We start from the raw sequence: 25,348 nt of genomic DNA on the forward strand, positions 1-25,348 counted from the left end.
TAAGTGCTGGAAGAAGGCAGTATCTCCTCTAGTAGACATTAATTACTCAATAGCCTTCTATAAAAGTCTATTGTTATCACATGGAACATTTAGTTGAATGTAATTGTGTCATCATAGTCATCATAGGCCCAAGTAAGTTTTGAGGTTATAACAAATAAAAAATTGGTCTATATCAATTTTGCTTCAGCACTTATGATACTTCAGAAACTTGTGAAACTTGATAAACAATGCAGTTTTTTAGGGATTTCTGTGTATCTAGACATATATATGTATTGATGTAGAATTGAAATAAATATACAAATAAATGCAAGCAAATATATATGAGCATATACTGTTAGCTCGGGAGTACAGTAGTATAGAGCCAATTACGTCTCTGTTTTACTTTTTCCCCAACTCCCACTGTTGTGTCATATCATGTCTTTGGTATCCTTGTTGCTGACATCTATATTCAACAATTCATTTTATAAAAGGGACTACGGTATATTTCTTTTATTTGTCAGTATGCTTGGTTATCACAGTTGAATTTCACAGTTGATGCTAAAACCATTAGCAAAAGTTTTATTGTCCGTTCTAGGATTGTTTCCCCATTATCACTTAGTGTATATTTATATTGCTATCATCACTATTGATTTATTGATTAGCTTATTGAATGATTGATCGGTCCATAATCGAGTTATAAACTGTCGCATTAGACGCATTGGACTCTGACAGGCAGTATTTTCCATAGGATGTGAGCCTACACCAACAACTTTACCTGTCGCATAACACGTACATGTATCTCTTTCTTTTTTATTATTATTAAATGTTTATATATTAAGTGTTTAGTTATTATTTTTCATATGTGTAATATTGAGTATGATCTAAAGAATTGAAACATCATACAGTGTACATGCTTAATAATATATGCAAGTATGGCAAATGACCACAGCTGAGCAGACAACTTCTAATATGAAAATATGCTAAATCTTTTAAAGTCATTTGAATCAATGACGAAATTTCAATCATTTTAATATTTATGCAAAGTTTTAAAATTCAATCGACACCAACTTGCCAAGATTGTAAGTTGCTAGGGAGTTTGAACTCAACAAAAATCAAAAACTGTCTGAAATGCCAGAGAGAGCTGTCAGAAACTGTCAGAGAGCCGCAGAGCAAGAACATCATTTAAATGTAAAGGATTGCGACGAGCAAAGCTAGTGCATTGCAGAATCTACCAGAATATTTTTCTACTGCACTAAAAATTCTCACAGACGAGCTTACAACGCAATCTCTTAGTGCGTGGGATGGGAAGTAGGATTCAAATAGAATAGTCTTGACTAACCCGCATGCACGCACTTACTGAGGTGACCAGTTACCCGCTCCTGCGGGCAATCGACACTCGCTTATTCTTCATCGACTATTATACCTAAACAAGCACTTGTGACAATTGTAGACAGTGCAAACCTTGACTTCTCTGTTTTGTTCGTAAGGAAAAGTTTTGCAAATATGACTTAATTGTAACCCTGAACTGACCGATTAGGAGATGCCTGACTTTTAGCTCTTTCCTCTAATCCCTCCGCACTCGATGCTTTGAATCACGCGATTTCTAAGGCAATTCTTTATCATAACGTGTATATTGAGTTATTTGTCACTTCCTTTGAATGTAGCTACTAAATTCATATGGCTTTGAGAGCATTGAAGGATTTGTCTGATCGTCTTATAACAGATCATGAGGATGTCTTGCTTGTTTCTCAGACCATAACATGGGTTAGACTCGACTTGCGCAAACGAGTTGCGTCGATATAGTAGATAATTTTTTCAGCTTTTCTCAGGCCACAGTGTAAAAATCTTGCTAATGTTGTACTTTTCACTCTAGCTTATCACTATGATATTTCAAATTAATGATTTGTTAAAATTGGGATAATATAGGCCAGCCCTTTTTAGAGTGCACCTCGTGTTTAGTAGTTTATAAAGAAAACATACCTCATAATTGCTTTCTTTACATAAATGCTGATATGGTTTCTAACATATTTCACCTAATTTAAATTATAGCAACTAGTACCTTGGCAGTTTAGTGTACTGTGAGATATCAACTTCTATAGCAGCTTGTACCCTAATAGTATCGAAGGTTGTGAGAGACCATCATGTGTGCCAATAAAGCACAGGGAGTAAGTATGGGCACAATTATTTAAAAATATCCAAAAGCAGTAAATTGGTGCAAGTGCTAGAGTCTCCGTCTGCCAAGATGAGTTTCGAAGTTCAAATCCTGTTGATGGCAGTTCTTTTTCTCAACCTTCATCTGTAGCTTTGGACAAATAGAGAGACAACTGCTCTTAATACAGAAAAGACTTTTGTATGTTAACAGTCGGTGAGTGGATATTATCAGATAGATTAGCTTTTTGATTCAAACTGTTCAAACTGTCTTTTGTTTGCAAAAGACCGTTAAAATAAATTTTCTCACTTCACTTTGGAAGTTTGTTTGTTATTACAAGAATAAATTTTCTGTTTTTATAGGGTAAGTGAAGTGAGGGCTCTAGTCAGTAGTTTATTTCAGTACTAGAACTCCAACAACCTCTTAAAGCACACTACTCCAAGAACCTTGTCGATCGTCTATCACTACTAACTAGAGTGAATTCAGTGCTGGCCGCATGAGACTCACAATACTCTTAAAAAGCCCTACTATTACGGTTGTTTTGACTACATCAATGTATTGAATGACGCAAATAAATCCTGCTCAATAGCTTCTATTCACTGATATTATATTTATACTCAATAACATAACATATCAATTTAAAAATATATATTTTTAAATTCATAAGTATTGAAACACAAACTTAAAATTCATCTTGAAAATTTGTTTCATTTTATTTACTTTAACATTCTAGGAATATTTTGACACGACTTTAGAATCTACCTTCAGTTACCCATAATGCTCCCTTCAGTTACCCATAATGCTATTTTCAGTTACCCATAATGCTACCTGATACGGACAGTTATGATCAGCCTCTAAAGACCCTTAATGCTGATGAGCTGAATATGTTTATATATATTTGCTGTTTAAAATACTCAAATCATATCTCCAACCTGCCTGACCATCCATTAAATTCTTACTAACCCAGACAATCTACCACATCTTATACCAAATACCAACACCTTACCAATTTACATTATAGAACATATTTATGCAAAGAGAACTTTTTCCAATATTCATAATTCTATTTTAATAATCTTTATTTTTTGTTTAATTTGCTTTGAATGGCCTTGACCTGTTAAAAACAAAGTTCATATCATATGCCATATTGTGTTGGGTTCAAGATGATCTCAGAACTGATATTTTGTATAACAGGTTGAGCTATTAGTAGATCAGCGAATCACAGTTAAGAATGCTTATGTTCTTCTCTAATGGAACATCTTTTTCACATTTCAAAAGTAACAATTATCTAAGCCGCCATACGCTGCCTTGCATCACCTTCGCTGCTGGAGTGGAAAGGCTAAGAAAAGTGCTAGCTGGCTGCATACATGATAGGCATCGCCCTTTATATGTGGTTCATCTTTGTCTGCATGTGAACCATTCCAGCCTTCATTGAACGGTCGTTTTGAGCACTTGTTCAATTATTGCTGTTAGATGAGAACATTTTTTTATGCTGAGTGTAATTGGAAAATTTAGTTGGTATTGTAAATAGGACATGTAGCGAGTGAAATAGTTGTTTTATAAAATAATTTCTCCTATTAACACGCCTTTTTGCAAGCTGTTTTTAAGATTATAGTATGTTTAATTAGTTTTAGAATTTAGCTGTTTTAAAAAAAATCATCTGATAGTTTTTGTTTGTTGTTAACAAAACCAAAGATAAGATATTAACATGATAACATTAACATGATAACATTATCATGATAGTTCTTTGGAGATTAACTGTGGTTTTACTACAGGCCGTTAGCTGCTTTACAGGGGAGATAATTTAATAATCAGCTGAAATAAAAATCATTACCTTGATTATAGAAATTTCTAGAACAAATATGTATTAAATGCTTTACGAATATGAGGTGTTCTTTTTTCCTTTTAAGCTCAACTACAGATCTATTAAGAGAAAACAGACAAAGAAATATAAAACCGCCTGGCTAATGCTATATACGCCTGACAAATAACAGATAAAATGTCACAGCAAAGTTATCAGGAAAAGCACTCCAATTTCATAAACCAAGAGGGCAGCGTAAAGAAACAGAAATTTCAGGAGGGACGACGTAATGTAGAGGCAATGTCCTTTATCTTTAACAAATCATCTAGTTACACCGCAGGTAGAACACATTTCTATGCCTCCTGCAGTCACTAACACATGTCGTTCTGTCCTTTCTCCCACCATTATTAAGTTTTCAATCAAACGAAATTGGCAAACTAATTTTAACATTGAAAGTGAATTGCTGTCAAAGTCCATTGTAAAATGATTGACATAGCAATTGAATGATCAACAAAGTCTCTGGCTTTGAGCGAACCCTGGGATTTGAGTAGACCTGATTGATGGAGTCGTTCTATTACGCGATATAAAGAATGCTGTTGAACACGTCACATCGAGTTCTATGCGAACAGCGCCGTGGGTCAAGAGATCTGTCTGCTTCTAGTGGCCTACCTTATTCTTAGAGGGAGACAGTCCAATTTAAGCTGATCAACACTTAAATGTGAGCGATTGACAGCAAGGAGATTTCGCACAAAGCCGTATTAGGAGATTACTCTCGGTGACATTCATGGCTGGTGTCACCATCTATTACAATAGATTTGACAAAGTCGATGACTATATTGTATGCTGTTACAGTGAGCTAGAACATTCTCTGGGAAAACTGAACATGATAGCATCTGTCGGTCAGGGTGTTTGTTATGTAACGCGTTTAGATTTGCTTCATTATGCTTTTCGATTCAAAATGAAATGGCGAAGCGGATGATTTTGGTTGAGTGATTTGCTCCGAGTCCAGATGAATCTACACACTTTGCTAATTAATATATCACACTTTCGAGTCTCCGTGGAAAGCTGATGAGCTGTCAGAGGACAATGCTCTCTATGATAAATACGCATGATTAAAGGAGAAAAACGGGTATTGAAGAGCCAATTTTTACACTAAGACCGGTGGCTGTGGAGTGAAACCATCCACTTGACAACGTTGTTAGCTATGGTAAACCAGGGTGTTCAGATAATAATCAATTGCAAATGAATACTTGCAGTTCTATAGAATTGTAGAGGTTGTTACAAATGATCCATTGCTGTACGCTAACCACTTAATACCATAATAGCCCCATCATGGCCTCTGTATAGGTGACTTTGTCTTTCTTATGATGCTAATTAAGAAACAAACAGCGGACTCAATGATAAGCTTCTACCATAAAGGCAGATGATCATTCATAAAACAACAATAAATTATTTTTTTCATAAAACGGTTTTTCAATTATGAAAGGTATTAAAATACCTATCCATATTAAATACTCGCATCGCCGTATGGCTAACAAGAAAGCCTCACAAAAAAAACAATTATCTATAAGGCTTTTTATCGCTAGGAAGCCAAGATAATATCATGTTACAGAACATCTTCCAACTGGAATAGCATCAGAAAGCTACAAACGAGATGGCATTCCTTAGCATTATTGTAAATACAATCCCAGGTTGGCATGAATGAAACAAGCGAATTAAAACAAACACCTATCTTTTTGGAATGAATGAGAAAGTGGAGCGGGCCCGTGCAAAACTGCTCTATTCAATTAGCAGGTGTATCGGGCCACGAGGTGCACCAACACCATCGATGACTAATCGTTAGGGCTGCCGCAGCAGATCAGATGAGATTATAGAGAGTGTGCATTACTCAACAAAAGAGGCGTAAGAAAAAAACACTGTATCCAATAGCATCAAAGCATCAAACATCGCACGTCATCCATCGAGAAACAAAGCAAAGATTCAGGTGTCTTCATAATGAACAAAATCTATAAGCTCCGCCCACACACACCAAGAGAGGTAGCATCTAACCTCGTACTTATGACAGAGGCGAGTGAGGGAGTGCGTGGCCACCATCAATACAAGTGCACTCTTTGACTGCTACCATTGCCAACAAATCTCTGAATAAGCTTTCTGAATAAGTCACGGCAAGTCTTACCGAGTGAACCCTGAGCCGAGAAATCACATCCTCTCACTAGTTGATTATAGTGTAAACCAACAAACACGCAGAATACCAACTGCCCCCAGCGGACCAACCCTGCTGCTGTGACACTCACGCACAGGTGTCTTTTGCTCACGGCTTGATTCAGTGTCACGACTTTGGCCAAATTAAACAATATCTTTCTGACTAGCAGCGAGTAGAGCCAAAAACCAATCTAAAATAATATAATGGCAATTGTATTATTTATAACCTTAACATAGCGCAAACTATTTATCCAAATTTTAATTAAATAATAATTTTTGTTTGGCTTAAAAAATGTTAATTTAATAAAGTTACAAATGAAACAATAAAAATGGCCAACTTCTCTCCACCTTTATGGATTGAAAACTAAAAATTTATCAACTGAAACATATGAAAAATATTAAAACTATAAGAAAAGAAATATTGTTATAAATTCAGCTTTATGATATAACAAAACATAAAATCGATCATTATTCTACTTATGGTTTTATTATAGTTTATTTTAATATATTTAATTAATTTTATTCACCTAATATTATTATTAATGTATTATAGTTTTAGTTACGCATATGAATAAGGCCTGAGCAAGTCTCAGTCTCACAAGTTGCCTTATAAAAGCCGTAAGAATTGACTTCAATATTTAAAGGATTAGTCCAAACTCACATTTATTCTATTACAAACAATGCCGGCAGCGAACTGCAAATGTATAAAATAAGTCAGTTATAAGCCTCTTACATTTTCAACTGTCTGAGCTTCCATTCTTCAAGGTCAACTTCAGTTCAACCAAGAAATTATATCTTGCCAAACTACGTGAGCGTCTGGAGAGAATTTGATTTTGAGAGAAGCGTTAGGAAGTTGTGATTTCTTTAGCTGAGTTGGCAAACAGCATTTTGTGAGTAAACGTATTTTATATGAACATTTGACGTAAGTATAAACAGCTTGCCTATCTTCAGCAAAGAGTTTTTATTTTTAATTTTGTGTAGTATTTTAACAAAGTTTAATAAAAAATACTGTAGAAGTTAGCTCTATTAAAACCTGATTAATGGTATGTGAACAGTTTTTAATAATATTTTGCTGCATGTGCATTTTAGCTTTATTAAATTTGAAAGGAAGTTTTTTTGCTGCTCTTTCCTTAGACAAAGAGGAGTTGTAAGTTTTTCTGCAACAAATCTGAAGCAAAACATTCTATATGTTCCCTCCATCCAACCTTTTTTTTAAAAAAATCCTTTAAATATAACGGCTAACACCAGTAAACATATATTGTGGCAAGCTCTGCAGGTACATATTTGTGGCAAGCTCTGCAGGTACCTTTGTGATTAAGGGAGTGTTGAACATTTGAACTATGTTTACAATATTATTAAACAAAAACGCTTGATTTCTTTGTTGAGGCAAAGACATCTTCTACACTCTCTGGCATACTAGTTGTGAGGCTTAAAATTCTTTGTATTCATTGATAGATTGCTTGAAACCAAAGGTATGTGCAGGAGTTGTTTACTGCTCACAACGAATTGATGTTTTCCAAAGTATTTGGCAAACTGACAAGCTGCATCAACGTTATAAACAACTTTATTTGTGCTCACTCTAAAGTAAAATATTTCTGTTTAAAATTGTTAAAACTTGATAACTTGCAATCAAACTTGATTGCTCTGGCTTATATACAGTTGGTAAGAAAAATTCTCAGAAGCAGTTGGCGTGGAAAAATAATCTCACCGCTTTTGCTACAGTAACAAATCAAAACCTATTTTATAATGCTTTAATCTATGGAAAAGTGCCCAAATTTTTGTTTTAGTGAATGACATATTGAAGCCGACACGGTTCAGTGGCTGTGGTGCAGTCTCATAATCAGTAGGACTGTGGTTCAAATCTCACAAGAATCATTGGTGGTGTTTTGAAGGGTGCCCAACCAAAAGTGCTTTTTTGCTTCAACCATCATGCCACTGTTAGTGCAAGATATTGCTGGCAGCAGCGGGTTCACAATGAGTGGGAAACATTAATAGAAGCAAAATCTATGACTGTAGCTTTTCATTTTTGTTGATGTCCCACTAAATGAGTTTTTATGATTTTTTGTATTAACCTAGATATTTCTTTTTAAGCGATTACCTTTGATGAAAAACATTGTTTTCTTGTTCACTATTTCATGACAGCACTTCAACCAAAAGCCTAGAGAAAATGTTGAAGATCTTAGCCGCTGCATTTCATAGCTTTGTAAATAAAAGGCAAAAGCTGGGCGCTTATTGGTCTAATCAAAACACAGCAATTATAGGCACAACAGCTTTTTAATTCATCAGCTCTGAATGAATAACTTTCTAAGAGCTTTTGTGAGGCGCTGCGCAGTCAATCTACACAACACGCCACACGCACATATATAAGTTTTGTCACACCGTGGAGCTTCTAATTGTCTCCGCAGTCGCATTCAAGTCAACTCGGACATAGGAAGAGCCTCGTGAGTCGTCACCTCCTAGAATGACTGCTACAGTTTCCGAAAACAGACCGAGCATGATTAACAAATTACAGCCCAACTCCTCAGGTAGGTATTAAACTTGCTCGTTTGCTCGCTAGAAATCAAATTTTATTTTAATTCAGCATTAGGTACAACATAATTGGTTTTACTGCTAATGAGTTGTATACTAAATGAATTTTTGTCTTTGATGGCAAAAGTTACGCAAGATGACACGAAAAACTAATCTTTAGCGCGATTGAATCAGCCACTTGTTGGGTATGTCATTAGCTTTACACTCTTTCTGATGACTTCTGAGCTGCGGCATCAAAGCCTGCGATAGAAAAGCAAGAAGCTACGAATCGATATTAAGACTTCGTGATGGCTTTTAAACAAATGGTAATAACGAGCAGCATCGCTGACGCTTAAGCTCTCCGTTAGAAAAGTCAAAAAAGGTTGGGTGTGTAGATGCTAACTGATAAAACGTATGGTTACAGGTAGGATCCTCATGGATATTCCTTGCAGAGTGTGCAATGACCATAGCTCAGGCAAACACTATGGAATATACGCTTGTGACGGGTGAGCAGTCTAATGTTTTCTTGTTTTACTTGCACGGTTTTTGGTCATTTTCTTAGTAAATGCTAGAAAATGATAACTACAAATTTTCAGTCTGTAAAAAGTATAGCAGTAATATTAGATAGTCAGGCAGTTAGTTTGTAAGAATCATAAAATACGCAATGTCTAGTTTTTGAATGCATAAAAAGCGCTAACATAAGGCCCTCAACAAGTTTGTTTTTTCAAAATCTAAATAGTTTACGCAGTTATTTTCATATCTAAATTGATGAGTCGTGTATATTTTTAGTAATATATGAGAGGTATTTGCTTTTAATGATAGCATGCTCACCACTTCCATTTTTTTTTGTAGATGTGCTGGATTTTTCAAGGTAAGCATAAACAAATAAGTCAATACATTGTAACATGATATTTTTTAATTAAATCATTTAATACTTTTTTTGCAAATTAATTTTAGCTATATTTTAATTTGTTATTAATTGTATTTAAAGTTTGACCTATTAAATATATTTTATTGTGTTAAAATATATGTAAAATATTATTATTAACAGATAAAATTGGCAATTTGCCAAATAAGCTTTATGTATTCTTGTTAAACATGCAGCTTGGGTGGCAGTTAGCATTGCCAAATAAATAATTATATTTTATATTACATTTTATATGGTATAATATAAGGATACAATATAACATAATATATATAAAAAATAAGTATATAAATTAATATATTACATTTTATTTAATATAATGATATAATATAATTATGTAATATAGCATATTATGACAAAAATATTATTGTAGCAATAAAAAATGTTTGTTTTCTTCTAGAGGTCAATAAGACGAAACAGGCAATATATCTGTAAAAGTCAAAATGGTGCTGGAGGGAAACTTTGTACTGTTGATAAGACCCACAGAAACCAATGCCGAGCTTGTCGTCTCACCAAATGTACTGATGCTGGCATGAACAAAGATGGTAAGACAACACAATATATTGCTAAAACACAAAACAATAATAAAATATTTTTTTGTACATGTTTTTAATATCAAAACGATTTGTTAATGATTTGATTGCCTTCAAGGATCCCTCAAGATTATTAGCAAAATGGAAATATTTTAAACAGAATTTTATTTGTTTTTACAAATTTTAAAGAATAGTTAAAAATCTTGTCAGAAAATTTTCATTGTTTCATTGTCGAAAGTTCCAAACTAACATCTTTAGAAAGGCTACGTGAAAAAAGTTGGAATGTTTCCCACACACTCTTTAGTGCCAATCTCGTTTATGAAGCCTCATGACTTTAGTGTCACTACTTGTCTGACATGGAGAGAAGGTGCCCCGAAGGCAATAGTTAACGCCATCCTTGTTGATAATATGTCTGCGCCTTACTGAACCACTTTAATGGTTGATATTACAATTCTTAACATTTTTATAAACAAAGAAGACAACTACTTATATCCCACTTGATTACAATTATCCACTCTCCTTCCATCATCTTTTCTACTTCGTTCACACGAAAATGAATTGTTGATGCGTTTCTACCAGCACCATCGACAGCAATTTCTCATGCTCTTAAGCAGCGATATAATGAATTATTCAAATGGTGGAGAACAGTCAAAAAAATGAAACAGATTGTGAACAATGAACAGACATCAGTTATGTTCATTCACAAATAATCAAAGCTCCCGAGAGTCGTGCCATTCTCTATATCCGCGGGCAGACCCTTAACACTCTTGACAATATGCTGCCAAACGTGAAGAGGCCCTCTCCTCCATCAGCAATAAAGAATAGCGTGAAAGTAAAATGTAAAATATAACACCTATTAGACAGCTTATGCCAGGCCACCTTTATTGCATACTTGGTGGTCAAGTATCTCTGACAGGCTATTGCATGTGTTTGATAGAAATGGCAAATAATTACACCTATATGCACTCACACCCACTGCAAAGGGGTGTCACTTTCTTTGCCTTTACTTATGGCATTGAGCAGCAGGTTGTTGAAGGTGTCATTTATTAAGAAGTGATTTAATGACACAACAGGTATGCAAAATACATGCTGCATGTTGTCAAGGGCCAATTTTTTTAAAAACTATTAAATAGCTTTCATGGGCATGAAATATTGAAAACGAAGTAATAAATTTACTAGGCGAGTTTATGTTGGGATAGTGTGAAAGGAGACGGAGCCACTGGGTGCAGTTGCAGACAGCTTTTCACAATTGTGCACACGGCTAAGCCTGCTTCTTTTGTGTACGACGTCAAGCCACACAATCAAATCTAGAAATTATTAAAATCAACGTTATATATTAACACTTAAAAGTTAATTTTCCTTTTGTTGTCGAACGATTAGCAACCACAAACTAGAGCTTGTTGAGAGAAGTAGCTTGTAAATTGACTTGATGGCTATTCAAGTGTCAAACAAACACACTACTTTGCGCTGATTTCTACTTTAATGTCACGCAATGCTTCAATTGCTGTCGCAATGCTTTTTTCAATCTGTTTTTATAGCATAAAATCGACTTAAATAATGGAGTAAAAAAAATTTGGTTTTGTGTAATAATTATATAGTTATATTATTATTATATTTATATTATATTTTTAAAAAAGTTATATTTTTGTGTAATAATGACAAAAGATTTTACCAGAGCGTGTCGGCTATATTTATTTAAATTCTAAGTTTGCTGTCGAATGGCAAATCACAGGATCTTTTGAATCAATTAGCATGGCAGGTATGCTGGCTGTTATGTAGTTGTTGTGAAGGTGGAAGTTCAAGACCTGTCATGGGAAAACCTTTTTTTGCTTTTTATTAAAAAATGACAACTAAACTAGTATCGTTTATGCTAATACTCCAGTTACTTCAAACAACTTTCGTAATCAGCAGACGTGATTAATTGACGGCTTCTGGCAGTTCTCTTTCGCTCTCTAGAAACCATTATTAATTAAATACCAGAGCAGATATTTTACAAACAGTTTTCAGTCGATTAAGCGGAGTCAGCGAACACGAAAGAAATGCACAGGTCAGCCAAGTGCTGTACTCATTGTGACTTCTGACACACCGTGTGTACCACGGGTGCCCTGAGCGCAGCCAGATAAGAAGTCACTCGGGAGGTTTTCAAGCTGAAGCTAATGAGGTGGCAATCAGGCGTTCCGTCATCGCTGCGCTGGAATTTCTTTTTTTATTCTAAGGCTAGCTAACGCAACCTGATTGGATTAATCACAAATTTACTGCAAATTGTGATTCCTTTTTTACGCTGGAAATGAGGTGTAATTGGACAAACACGAAGAATAACTCTGAGCGCTGCAAGCCACCCATAATTTGATAGCTTATGTAGGTGGCTTTTGATTGGCTAAATGAACAGTGGTGATATCACAAACATACGATGACTAAGGATAGAACGTTGGGCTAATAAATTTATGCTCAGGTGTGATAAAAAATTTATTCAAAATCGAATTTTCATATCACATCTGCAAGTAATAAGATTATCAAAGCTGTAGAATTTTTATCATTTGTAGCTGTTCAGCACGAGAGAGGGCCAAGAAACTCGACGATACGACGACAAGTGGCTATGTATTTGAGAGAAACATCTGAACTAGCGTCCGCCATTTCTTCAGCGACATCCTTCACCCCACCGAGGTCTCTTCCGACCCACATGTACCTCAACCCTGGCCCTCTGCCAAGGTCAGCGCAAGCTTCATTTTTAATATTGATGATACGAATAGTTCTTACAATTATCAGTTGACAATGACGGATATCTATAATTATAATACACACAAAAGTACACCAATTACACAACTGATATATTTAGCACTGACAGCATGGTTATAAATATGTCTATTTTAACAGGTTTTATTGGTTGCTTTAAAAAGCTTGTAGTCTGCAGTTTTATTCTACAAACTCCCTCGACTTGACATGTAAAAACAGGTGGTTGGAATTAACTAATGGTGATTGGTCCCAAGGTTCCAGATAAAGCCATTGGTTACAGAATGTATCTACTCCCCCTCATTCTGTTAGTGCAGTGATAGAACCTTGGGGAGACGATGACTGCTGACCGATTGGCACCTGCTATCTTATGGTCACCTTTTCTATGATACTTACGCAACATTAGGTTAAAAAAAATAATGAAAGTTATTTATTAACTCCCTAGATCTTAACACTTCTCATAAATTTACATACAAGCTACCTGAGAATCAGTTTACTGCTAAGCTTGTCAATTTCAAGTCAAATGCCAATGCTTGTTAGATGTCACCAGAGTTATCATTTTTTAAATAAAAACTCCTGTCTTGCAGTTCGTATGGAATGGATCAGGTACCAGGAGCTATTAATAGTCTATCCCCACCCGAGCTGATCTCCGTGTTGAATCCACCCCCTCCGTCCATCTGCGCTCCTGAGGCTGCCATATTGAGTAACATTGCATTGGCTAACAGAATGATGAGTCTCCAGCATACCATGGCTCAACCTAACGTACGTCTCTATGGATTTATAGAAGCCTATGGTTTTAAGTGCTTAGGTCTATCTGTGTCTACATTTGGTTCTGTTGTTATAGATCTCTGCGATGGCTTTTATTATAAATATACAATTAATTCATAGATGTTAACGTAGTTTGAACAGAGATTTGCCATGAAACTGTTCGAGCACCTAGCCCAAAATTTTTACATCTATTGAATTAAAAAATGGTGGATCAAGAGATCTTTCATTTCAATTCTTGCGCAGTATTTTAGATGAAGAGGTTTGTGTTTTTATATAGATCTCTCGAGAAGAGTTGATGCAGAGCTTTTTGAGCACTCGGCCAGAGGCGCTGTGCGAGGCTGCCGCTAGGATCCTGTTCATGAGTGTTAAATGGATGAAGTCCATACCAGCATTTCTTAGCCTGCCATACCAAGACCAGCTAACTCTTCTGGAGGAGGGGTGGCGAGAGCTCTTCGTACTCGGAGCGTGCCAGTTTCAAATGCCATTGGACATAGCACCACTTATGAGTCACGCAGGTAAATCCTTTTACTCGTCATGATTAGAGGACTCGGTAAAACGAAGAAACAATTATTATGAAAATGGATTTTAATTGGCTTCATCTAGATCCGTGTCTGCTTTTCTGATGCACCAAACCCGGATCTGCTGACTTAACTTTTTATTAACATATGATATATTATGATTATCTTAATTGTTTGCTCGTATTGATTCCGGTTTTGGTACCATCTTGGGTTTCTCCTAGAGCATTTTAGCGAGGTCCCATGAAACAGCAAAGGTATCTCCTAGAGCATTCTTTTACCCTAATGAAAACATTTCAGTTATCAAAAAGCTATGACAGTTTGTTTTTATTATCTTACTAAGCGACAGCAGCTGTTAGCTTTACATATTTCCATGATTTCATGATGAACTCCGCTGCGAGGTTGTAACTGTCAGGAATAAACAATTCTTTGACTGCCTCTTCAACTTATTGGTGTTCAGAGACCAAATGTTTGGCTCACGCATGTGACAACAAAGAATTTAACTGGATGACTCGCGTTTTCACCTCAAGGGACCAATTTGTGGTTAGATTTATATAAAAACGTTCACTCACTTTTTTTCGAACATCTTTTGCACACTGTATTGCACACTGTTGTTGTTTTAGCCATTTATCGTACACTACAAGCAGTGAGCAGGAATAGAAAAATGTATTGAATGTTTAGGCTGAGGTTTGATAACAAATTGCATGTCATGCGACCCACCAAGGTTGGATGACATTATATTGAGCATCAAACATACTTCATTTGCAGTATATTTGATTAGATTCGTGATAGCTTGTTCATCTTCTCTACCTAATTGGTATTCTTACGACCTCTCAATTAACTAATTCAACTGTCATTTGAAAATTACAGATAACAACTGCACAGTTTGACAGATACCTTAGAGCTCTTTACTATGTATAACTCTCTTGACATGAAATTAATTTTCAATCCTATTCGCTAATCCGTGTGAGACAACATCACAATGTCATCCAGCAGCTTTCTATTAAATTGAGCTGATCACGAATTCTAGTTCAAATAGGTTACGCCATTTCAACTAACTTCCTATATCATAACATTATGGTACCAATCTTTTCAACTTTGGTTCGTCATGGTTTGAATGTCAAGTTTAAAACTTCATCCAATTTTAAGGAAGTGAGAAAGAGACCTAAAGGCTTATATTTGTTTAGGTCTGAACAAACTAGAAAGTGAAGATCCCAAATATCAGCAAACCTTGACAGATCTCAAAGGGTTAAAAGAACTAATAGGAAAGTTCAAGGCCATGAGTGTTGACCCTACGGAGTACGCGTGTCTCAAAGGAATCATCATTCTAAAGACAGGTAAAAACTTGGCCAATTTATATACCAAAACTAACAGAAGCTAAAAACAATTAATATTTAGCTTTCAAATGTAAAAGTTCCTGAAAACTGTGAACGTATAGAGGCTTCGTTTCGATACATAAAAAATTGCAACTTTTAGTAAAATTCACTCTCACAACTTCGCCAGCTCATCTAAAAAGTTTCTCATCCAATCTCAGGTTGAGGAATGGCCTGTTGCTGCCGCCAATCCCCCAGCAGCGATTTGTAAAAGAAATGATTTTGAAATGCATAATTGACAACCATGATTTTCTAACATCGTCCAACAGTCACTGAGTGCATTCGAAAAGCTGAAAATCACAGGTCACATATAGCTAATTTTCAATCAGCTGATAGTAACCAAGGGTGATTTACAGACTGATACCCCTCCCAATATTCAATTGCGAACACTCGGGCAATCCAGGTGTGAAGGATGATAGCTTATATATCATTGTTTTAGTGAACGCAACGGAGTACAGAGTTCGTGCAAAAGGTGTTTCCTTTTTTCTTCAAACTAATTGCTTGCATTGATACACAGCTGTGCATCTGAGAGTCACACCGGATGATCATACCTATTGATTTATGAACAAACAAATTATTAGTAACAAAAGACAACATCCTCTCTTTCATACCGGCCCCTTTTTTCTCTAGCGAAATACCCCAATTACCAAAGTACCTAAACCTCTCTCCGAGTCTTGTTTTTCAACGTAGCAAAGTAAATAAGCAAGCACAGCGATCGAGAGGGAAAGTCAACTCATTCTATTCTTACAAGAACACGAATTAGTATCGAGCGATGGAATGTGAATGAGCCCTTTGATGTGACGATCTGACTTGCACCGAGTGTCCAGTGAGCGGGTACTTTCCATTGTTGATTCATCTGACTTCTAGCCACGTGAATGCACTACGACAAATACCTTCCCGGTCCCTCGGTATGCCCCGCTCACCCTATTATGTTTTATATTCAACAAACAATTTAATATTTAAACTGGAGACAAATATGGAAACGCATACAGTAAATCGCTAAAACTCTGATTAAAATGTGATAGGCTGATAAGACAAGAGTACAGGCCATAAATGCTCTTTTTTGGTTTAATTGTATAGATAAGTGATTTTTGTGCCATGCTGCTTTATCCAAGGCAGCCACTTTAACAGAAGCTGCAGGTGCTAATAAGTCAATTAACAAGTGGATTAAAAAAATGGAGAAATACTTTTTATTGTATTTGACATGCTCCATCCAACTTCATTTCAATTTTTGTGGTCAAGCCAATACTCAGCAAGTGCACAGCTTTTAATTAGCGTATTGTAAACAGTAGCGATTGCTATGATACAAAGAGCACTCGCCCCCATCAAATGTTTGCTGTAGCCGATGATCTCAGTCTAAAGAATCAATAGCAGAATTCCAATCAAAGTGAGACGTTAAATAAGACCAAATAGTATAGCTACCGCAGATCATGTCCGATTGTAAAGTTTCATCTTTTCATCCATAACGGTTGACAAGAGGCGCAGGTGTGCTGCATGATCCTAGCTGTCATCTGTTTTTCTCTAACCAAACAGTAAATCAAAACTCTGTTGACATACATATGAGTCAGGGGTGACTAAAGTCAACTCTCAAACGCTTCCTGAACACAATGCTCTTTGTACGGACTCGCTGCACTTATTTGTACACGAGGCCTTGCAGCAGCGTTCACACCTCCTGCCCAGAGTCAAGTTCAGATCGTTTCGAATTACTCGTCGTCTAAGGCGACTCTTAAATTACTAGGCTACATTTTACTTGCGATGCCGAAGACGTCAAAGTCTTGGCTTGATATAGCTTTTTAAAAATTGTTTTATGCATTATTTTGGGTCTAAAGTTTGGAAGTTTATTTGGTAAAATACTTTTCCTGTATAGCAAATTAATTTTCCAAGCACATAGGAAGACGGGAATGCTTAGCAGCCATATTGAAAAGCACATATGCTAAAAAAACACGCTATAGTTAATAATTTACGGAGTAAAAATAACATATATAATGTTTGTTGTTTGTTTTAGCCTTTGAAAAAGGACATAGCGAGCAGAAAACTATTCAAGATGTTTCTACCATCACATCATTACAAGATCAAGCCCAGCTATCTCTGAGCAAGTACATCGCGGCAACCTATCCGTCCCAACCTTCTAGATTTGGCAAACTACTGCTAATGCTTCCAGCGCTAAAAGCTATCAACTCCTCAACGATTGAAGAAATCTTCTTCAGGAATTCCATAGGCTCTATTCCGATGGACCGACTGCTGAGAGACATTTACAAATCACAAGATATCTTATGAAAGCATCACTCGCTGGCACACCTCATGAAGGCAGCACTCGCTGACGCACTTATTGGCTAGTGGTCTCTTTTAAAGACATTAGGTATTAGAGTTCTTAGCTAGAAAAGCTGTTATCTTTGGAGTTTTTGGATCTCAATACGATATTATAAATTATTAATTTATATAATATTATACTTATTCTTATTAGCAAGTCGAAATATATTTGTAATAAAATACATTGAATTAATGTTGCTTCCTGTCTGCTAGACCGCTTCTATGGAGAAACATTTCAACAAAATATGTACTCATATATGTTAGAGGCATATGTGCAAAATTCTTTTCTGTTGACATGACGATATTTTTGTTATGCTATTTTTATGTTGTAGTATGTATATCAATATCATATATTATTATTATTGTTGTTGCAGCAGTTATTGTTATTTCTCTTGACTTATCAAGATCTAAATATAAATATGAACAATAGTAATCCTGGTTTATCTGGTATTCTTCCATGCCGCCCGAGACATACTTGTTTTCATTTAACGAAAGACATGGTGAATCTTTGTCTGATAATCAAGATGAGCCTGTTGGTCACCTGTGGTAATTAAACAATGCTGCAAAAATTATTTGCGAAGTATTGGGTCACATGATCAGATTACCACTTAATGATTAGATCAAGCTGAAACAAAACTGCAAAGTAGCGAGCATCTATATTTGATACGGGGTCTTCGGTAAAACCCGCAGTGTTTGTCATAAACTAGTGCTACAATAAGTTTTATATTAAGCTTTTTATTTGCCTTTCAATTCACGTAAGAACATTATGTGACAAGACAACCAAACTGTCATGACTACGTCAGAGAAATAAACAGATTCCAATCTACGATTTTCTCCAATCAAATTTCGTTTTTGAGCTTTTAAGAGCTTGTAATCACATTTCCACATATTTGGCACCTACAACACAACAGGATAAGACATGGTGAATCTTTTGATACCAAATAACTGTAATGTGAATTTTGTTGCAAGTCAACCTTTAAAGGTTGACTTGCAACAAAATTTAAAAATTAAAAATTAAAAATTTTAAAGATGAACTTACAGAAAACTAGTAGATTTTATCAGAAAGTATCGGTATTTTTTATCATTTACAATTGTTTTTGATTTTGGAGGTGACCTGACTGCCAAGGATGTTTTTAGATTAAAATCAACAAAGCTTGCTAAAATGGTTAGACTTCGTTAAAATGCTCAGACAAAAAAGAAATGCCCAGAATTCTTCAAAAATGAAGTCAGTGGTTGTGTATATTGTTTATAAGTGATAAATATGTAGTCTCGTCGGCATCGTGTATTTACCTATATATGTTTACTCAGTATTTAGAGGGAAAGCGGGACAATTTTTAACCAACCTAATTTATCTTAAAATCATTTGAAACATCTATAGAAATGTACCTGAAGCTATATTTGAAATTTTATTTAAACAATCAAAAGCAAATACGGATAAAACGGTTAAAATGCTCATATCAAGTGAAAGTACGATTATGATGTCTATAGTTGTAACAATACTAATAGAATAGACACACGTAACATTGCAACATGAAAGCTGCAATAGCTAATATAAACTATAGCAACGATAGCAATTATAGACGTTATTTCAGCATGTATTTTCCTTGTGAGCGTTTTAATAGACGACATAGTCATTCTTTTGCTTGATCTGAGCGTTCTAACTGCGATCTATTTTGATGATTTTAATCTTGAAACATCCTGGCAGTCAGATCAACTCAAAAATCAAAAACAATCGTAAATGATAGAAAAATATTAATACTTTCTGATAAAAATCTACTAACATTTTGTGTAAGTTCATCTTTAAAGGGGATTTTTACTTTTAGAAACAAGTCGTCTAGTGACTACCTTATAACAGTGTTTTTAGCTATGTAAAACAACAGAAAATAGTTTGTACAAGATATCACCATAAATTTAATTCCATGCTGTTGTATTTTTAGGAAACATTTTGCTAAATAAATTATAAATTAGTAAACAAATACACTTTGACAGACACGAAGTCAAATTTGGACAGCATGCAAGATACGTTTTATCCAATTGAAGTAAGACGTTGCATTTTTATGCTATAGTGAAGGAACTCGCTTCAAAACCGTGTGAATTAGCATTTTTGCGTAGAGGCTATTGAGATAAATTCAGAAAATTACACCATTTTTCTCCTTTCAGTCCGCAGCTGAGAAACTATCGCTAGACAAGCACTTTAGGCCGGACTTGGCATTCCACCGTTGCTTCTCATTTGACAAGCGCGATTATCAACCACGATCTTTTGCTCTCACATTGCCCTCCATTGATCAGGCAGCTTTGGAGCATCACGAGAAGGTGACTCTTTGGGAAAAGAAGTGAGGAATATGAGACACTTTTAGTGCTTAGACTTTTAAATTCTATAGAACTCAATTCTGTAATTAGTTAACTCGTTTTACCAACCATTTGTGTTTGATTTTTTACTAATTAAAACTATTATTATTATTATTATAGTGCAAACATAGGTGTTTACTCCTATAGGTGTGCTGTATGTTTATTTATTTTATATTCACTGATAAGTGCCTACTAGTCATGCTATTTTTCATTGCATCGTCCTTATTTTTAGTCCAGAAGAGTTATTGTCAGTTATACTGCTAATGTCAGAGTCACCCAGCATCTATTCCTTTTAATTGTCAGACTAGACATGTCTTGTCATCAGCTACCTGAGGTCATACCCTGGCCAGGCAGCAGAGGTCATGAGATATGCAAGTCAAAACGCTTGATTGTGTTTGACTGTAGATTTAGGAGAAGAATGTTAATCACTATTGATTAATAGCTGCCAGAGGAGGTCAGCGATAGATGAACATTGATCTATGGGTTCCGTCTCAGAGGTTACTAATATGACCTTGCATTAACAGCCTTTGGCTTTTCACCAATTATTCACTTCCTGACTCAAAATTAAAAATAGGCATCACAGTTGTAGGTCAGGTTTTACAAAAAGAGTTAAACCCGGCGATGCTCAAAATTTCTTTTAGTTTCAATGCAAATTGTTTCACTGACGACGATTATCCTTAACGCATGCGAAGACGAATTTTTCAAGTTTCTAATCAGATAGATTTTGGCACATTTATACCAAAAAGGAAAAGTGTAAGATTGGCAACGGAGTCTGCTGAAGTTGGCCTGCTTTTGTACATTAAATAAGTCGCAGGGAGTCTTATAAATCTTCCCTCACATTAGAACTTCTTAACGTCACGGAACTTCGCTTTTTTTGGAGCAAAGATTGTTCCAGCGCTTTTGAAGAGTCTGTCTACCAAACTGATAGTTAAGAGATGAACATGTGTATACACTAATCTTTTATGAGACTTTTTAATTACCCTCTGCATGTATATTTGTTCTTCAGTATGACGATTTTACGGAAGATGACAAGATTGGAGATGACAAAACGACAGGATCAATTTTAGTGGCTAACTGTTGCCTTTTTTTTCTTTTTTCTTTAATTAATATTGTATGGCATAATTTGAAAAACATTTTTGTTTGAAATACAATTATTAGCAATAAAGTAATACATATATCGAAGTTACACTATATAGTTGATGCATTCATGTACTTTGAGATTGTAGCGGTTGAAGCTGTTTTTTAGTTCAGGTAGCTGACCAATTTTTCAGTCAATTAAGATAAAAAGAATATTTATGTAACTTGAGCGCTGTCACGTCTTTGTTCATTTGTTGAGAAAGGACAAGCATTATAACACCTGGCCACTGCTGGCATGTAGTTTGGCTGTTTTCCTCTAGCAAGGCGTGGTTTTTATGAAATGTGACAGTGTAAGAACAGCTGCAAAGCCAATTGCAGCATCAGTTTAAAAATTGATGCAGTAAATATGGTGTGACGATTCTACTCGAGCGCACAAAGGGGCAAAGGAACTCAAGCTACAAACAAAAGAATTAAGGGTGCAGAGTAATAAAACCCATTGTCTTATACGATGTTCATTCTTCCACATTTTCCACAGTAGATCAAACGGAAAAATCATTTTTCTTGTGTTATGTTTTTTACAAAAGACATTGTTAAGGTGCTTACTATGAACTCACTGACAGACGGTAGAATCACAGTGTCGGATCGCTTATATAAGGTGGGGACGTACGCCTGCTAAGTGAAGGAAACGCGAAGAAAATCAAGCTAAGCATGCGTCACTGACAAATGCATCGACTGGTTCACATAGCGATACTGATGTTTATGCATGAGTCGGCAAAATAGAAGGATATTAATTACCCATGAATCAATTTTCTTTATTCCTCTGCAAAAAGTGAACGAGCAGTGATAAAAGGTTGCACCGAAGGGCATGGAAAGAGAGTGAGGTGAGAGGGTACAGCCAGGTCAAACTCCCTGATCACACCCTGCCTCTTCATCAAGTCAAATTCTTCATCATAAAACATCAACATAGGCTATTTACTCAGTTTGACTCTGCGGCGTTCCTACTATAGCTGTGGAGGACAAGGTGCGGAACCCAGCCCTGATTTCTATTGAATACTTGGATAGTTTCAGGCTAGCAATTAGTAGTGAATATGGAGGCACTGGATTGCCTTTGAGCTCGCTGAGCTGCACTTGTTGTGTGTTATTTTATGAATAAAAGATAAAATTCATAACAAAACTGATTAATTTTCATATCATAATTCTCAGAAAACTCGTCATGATGTTTTCGTTCACAAGGTACAAAAGTTTGAATTATTTATGTACTTATTTATATTTACCTATTTGTAGGTACCATGCACTCATTTCACATTTAAAAAGCATGTGAACCAGAAGTAAGCTGACACAGTTAGGAAACTGCGTGCAGTGACCTTGACGTAATCTTTCCATGAGTAAGATAAGTCATTACAAATTCAAAAATATTCGCTTACTTTAGCTTTTGACTCGTTCAAATTTTTTTTCAAATTTAAAGTGAGATTTGAGTTTAATAAATGGAATTTCACTAATCTACAGAGAGAAGCTTAAACTTGAAAGTGCTACAGTGCTCGCAATACGCTTAGGTAAATACTCTTATCCTAATAAATACACTTATCCTAATAAATACTCTTATCCTAATAAATACACTAATCCTAATAAATACTCTTATCCTAATAAATACTCTTATCCTAATAAATACACTAATCTTAATAAATACACTTATCCTAATAGATACACCTATCCTAATAAATGCACTTTAATAATTACACATATCCTAACAAATACACACATCCTAATAAATATACTTATCCTAATAAATATGCTTATTTCATTAAATTTTCTTTTTGTTTACTAAGCTATCAGCTTATTATAATCTCTCACCATCATTAATTTTCAATAAGTTTTTCCATTTTACAACACACCATTTTAAACTGGCCGCCGCTCGCATTCGTAGCTTTCATCATCTTTACTACCAGCTGATATTTTAAGTTTTAAACACTTGAACCGATTTCTAGTTCATCATCTAGAAACTTTTTATAAGCTAAACATTTAGAACCAGTCAGTATCACTATAAAAGAATGTATATTTAGCACTTTCTAGAGAGTCATCAAATATAATATTCTATGGTTTTCTTAAACTATGAAATGCCTTCTTTACAAAAGAGAAACGCTAGCGCCGTGGTAGATAAGAGTCTTTTGAGCTACTAACAATAACAAGGAAAAATTTGATGTGTTATTTAAAGTGAAATTAATTTTGCTGATGAGCACAATGTTCCATTTCAAAGCGTTTCCTAAAAATAGAGATCTGACCTATGATAATTATTAGTATCTCATTCAATCTTTTTCACTGGCCTGATAGGCTTGTATTGGCATTAACGGTGAAATCAAATTAAGATCAAAACTTATATAAATGTTACATATATTATGTTACAAATGTTATATATTTTACTGGTGTACAAAATGAACTGCCCGTTAACATTACCATGTACGAAGAACAAAAGAAAATGCGTAAACTTACAGGAAATCACATATCTTTTCATACAGATATGACCTTGCAAATTAGTGTGACTTCTGCTGTTGCCTTTGAGGGACTTCTGCTGAAACCCTGAGACCAACTCATCAAACCCCTATCGTTCAACCAAACCCACGTTAGGAACCACTACTCTAACAGTATTGGTATTTTGGCAAGTTGAATGGTCTGAATGAGCCAGAGTTAAGGGTAGATGGAAAAACTGATAATTTTTAATCCAGCAATTACAAGAAATAAAAATTAAATAGCCTTTGTTCAAAATAAAAACAAATAAATTTATATGTCCTTGTTTGCTGCTCACATGACTCCATCACATTTTAAAAAAAAAACCTGTTTCCTGTTTCCTACCGATCCACTTGTAGTACAACCCTACAGAACATCTCACTTGCTCTTACACAGGTGCAACAACCAATTTTAATAATCACTAAAAATGACTGAAGTATATACTAACAATTACTCATCAATGCTTCGAAGCAAAAAGACAAGTGAATTTTAATCAGAAATGATGATAATTGTTAGAGAAACAAACACTTAATCGTTGCAAAATTCAACAAGAATTAAATTTAGTTTTTAGGGCTAGTTAGAAATTATGATAAAAAGTTTAGATTTTGCACATGTTTAACTACAGTGATAAAACAGAGGATTATGCAACTAAATGGCTTCTAGTATTTATTTTACAAACAAAGTAAACTTAAAGGCTGTATCACTCAGATAGGAATATTTAATTAATTTTTTTATTGACAAAATATTCATATTCACAGCTAAGTAGAGTGGCCAATAAATTCTACAAACACTTTTCATGCTTGAGTAGGATTTAAATGTTAGACTCCAATGGAAGTGTCCGTTTCAATGGTGACAACCAATCACAAGCCAAGAATACAGTCTTATACTTGCATCTGCTAGCAATGTACTAAATTTTACTTTAATAGTTTTTTAAATAATAGTAAGTAAATAGGTGCCTATTTTATAACAGAAAATTTTATTTTTTATTTTTAAAACATTTTATTTTCATAACAAAAAATATGAATCAACTCTGTAAAACAAGATCCAATTAGCTTTTAATGATCGTTTGTGAACGGGTATAGATTTTTGTATTTTCAATCAGGTCATTTCTACATAGAATGCATTTCTCTTTCCTGATGATACTTTTAATACAGAGGTTCTTAGCTTTGTTGGGCGTACTGAATTCCACCTCATTCTCACACTCAATTCTCATTTGCACTTTCACTGAAACAACTTTTATTAAAAATTAAACATGTTTTTTTTCATATTGGAGGCGTGTTATATATTTTACTGGTGCACAAAATGAACTGCGTGTTAACATTACTATGTACGAAGAACAAAAGAAAATTCGTAAACTCACAAGAAATCACATATCTTTTCATAAAGACCTGACCTTGCAAATTAGTGTGACTTCTGCTGTTGCCTTTGAGGGACCTCTGCTGAAACCCTGAGACTAACTCATCAAACCCCTATCGTTCAACCAAACCCACATTAGGAACCACTATTCTAACAGTATTGATATTTTGGCAAGTCGAATGGTCTGAATGAGCCAGAGTTAAGGGTAGATGGGAAAACTGATAATTTTTAATCCAGCAATTACAAGAAGTAAAAATTAAATAGCCTTTGT

At 35.0% G+C, this 25,348-nt stretch overlaps 1 protein-coding gene across 1 annotated transcript; it reads left to right on the plus strand.

Moving 5' to 3' along the window:
- The first annotated feature begins 8,532 nt into the window (after positions 1-8,532).
- Positions 8,533-18,212, plus strand: LOC137403643 (nuclear receptor subfamily 2 group E member 1-like). Its single transcript, XM_068089623.1, has 9 exons — positions 8,533-8,656; positions 9,064-9,145; positions 9,492-9,510; positions 9,965-10,109; positions 12,641-12,806; positions 13,415-13,589; positions 13,873-14,110; positions 15,298-15,447; positions 17,489-18,212. The coding sequence occupies exons 1-9, from the start codon at positions 8,593-8,595 to the stop codon at positions 17,758-17,760; spliced, it is 1,311 nt and encodes a 436-aa protein (XP_067945724.1). The 5' UTR covers positions 8,533-8,592; the 3' UTR covers positions 17,761-18,212.
- The last annotated feature ends 7,136 nt before the right edge of the window (positions 18,213-25,348 follow it).

The sequence above is a fragment of the Watersipora subatra genome, chromosome 9 (genome assembly GCF_963576615.1).
Source record: "Watersipora subatra chromosome 9, tzWatSuba1.1, whole genome shotgun sequence".
NCBI lineage: Eukaryota > Metazoa > Bryozoa > Gymnolaemata > Cheilostomatida > Watersiporidae > Watersipora > Watersipora subatra.

Excerpts from the sequence above, each read along its gene's own strand:
- LOC137403643 (XM_068089623.1), top strand. The coding sequence starts at position 8,593 with ATGACTGCTACAGTTTCCGAAAACAGACCGAGCATGATTAACAAATTA. Across the intron at positions 14,111-15,297 it reads ACCACTTATGAGTCACGCAG|GTCTGAACAAACTAGAAAGT; the intron begins GTAAATCCTTTT and ends ATATTTGTTTAG. Across the intron at positions 15,448-17,488 it reads AATCATCATTCTAAAGACAG|CCTTTGAAAAAGGACATAGC; the intron begins GTAAAAACTTGG and ends TGTTTGTTTTAG.